The sequence below is a fragment of the Sinocyclocheilus grahami genome, unplaced genomic scaffold (genome assembly GCF_001515645.1).
Source record: "Sinocyclocheilus grahami isolate Dianchi unplaced genomic scaffold, SAMN03320097.WGS_v1.1 scaffold50746.1, whole genome shotgun sequence".
NCBI lineage: Eukaryota > Metazoa > Chordata > Actinopteri > Cypriniformes > Cyprinidae > Sinocyclocheilus > Sinocyclocheilus grahami.
Genome location: NW_015525980.1, coordinates 1 through 957, shown reverse-complemented (window position 1 = coordinate 957; position 957 = coordinate 1). Strand labels below are relative to the sequence as shown.

The 957-nt window shown below is 37.8% G+C and overlaps 1 protein-coding gene across 1 annotated transcript; it reads left to right on the top strand.

Annotated features, from left to right (window-relative positions):
• Positions 1 to 52: 52 nt before the first annotated feature.
• On the top strand, positions 53 to 952 carry LOC107580905 (cytochrome P450 2J2-like; the record flags this gene model as incomplete). Its single annotated transcript, XM_016266518.1, has 4 exons — positions 53 to 259; positions 366 to 542; positions 622 to 763; positions 858 to 952. Coding segments are annotated over exons 1-4 (621 nt in total), but the record flags the coding sequence as incomplete, so codon positions are not given.
• Positions 953 to 957: the final 5 nt, after the last annotated feature.

Genomic DNA, 957 nt, shown 5'->3' with positions numbered 1-957 from the left:
GGTGTAAATCTCTCACTAACTGGAGAATATTAGTTCATTGGGGCAAAGAAGAATGAAAACAGTTTGCAAATTAAGAAATATCCATGGTTTCTCCCAAACAGGACCTTTCAACCCTATGACCATCTTAAATGGTGCTGTCTCAAATATTGTTGCCTGTTTGACATTTGGACAACGCTTTGACTATCATGATGAATATTATCAAAGAATCTTGCGTCTTGACAATGAATGTGTTCAATTAGCAGGCTCTCCTAGAGCACAGGTACTGATTCATAACAGCATCCTTAGACACTACTTTCATAACCTGTTAGTTAATTATGATTAAAAATCTGTATTAACCATTAACTAGCCTATGTCATCTTTTCCAGCTATATAATGTCTGTCCTTGGCTCCTGGAATACTTACCTGGCCCCCATCAGACTATGTTTTCAAACTATAAGCAAATAACAGACTTCCTGAGAGGAGAGATCATTAAACACAAAGAGAACTGGGACCCTTCAAACCCACGTGACTTTATAGACAACTACCTGACTGAGATGGAAAAGGTACAGTAAGTGAAGGTGGAATTTTCTTTTTGAAATTGAATTTTGAATAATTCAGTACTTTCTTTTTTATTTTTCACAGAAAAGGAGTGACCCTGAGGCTGGTTTTAACATAGAAGGGTTAGTGATATCTTGCTTAGACATGATTGAGGCCGGGACAGAGACCTCTGCTTCTACATTACGCTGGGGTCTGCTTTTTATGATCAAATATCCAGAAATACAGAGTGAGACTGGTTTTAATTAAAAAAATAAAATAAAGATCTACATATTATCACCACATTGTCACCACTTAATGACTAACTTGTGTTTCCCATTCAGAAAAGGTGCAGGCAGAGATAGACAGGGTTATTGGACAGTCACGTCAACCCTGTTTGGCTGACAGAGTTGATATGCCCTACACTGAGGCTGTTATCCATGA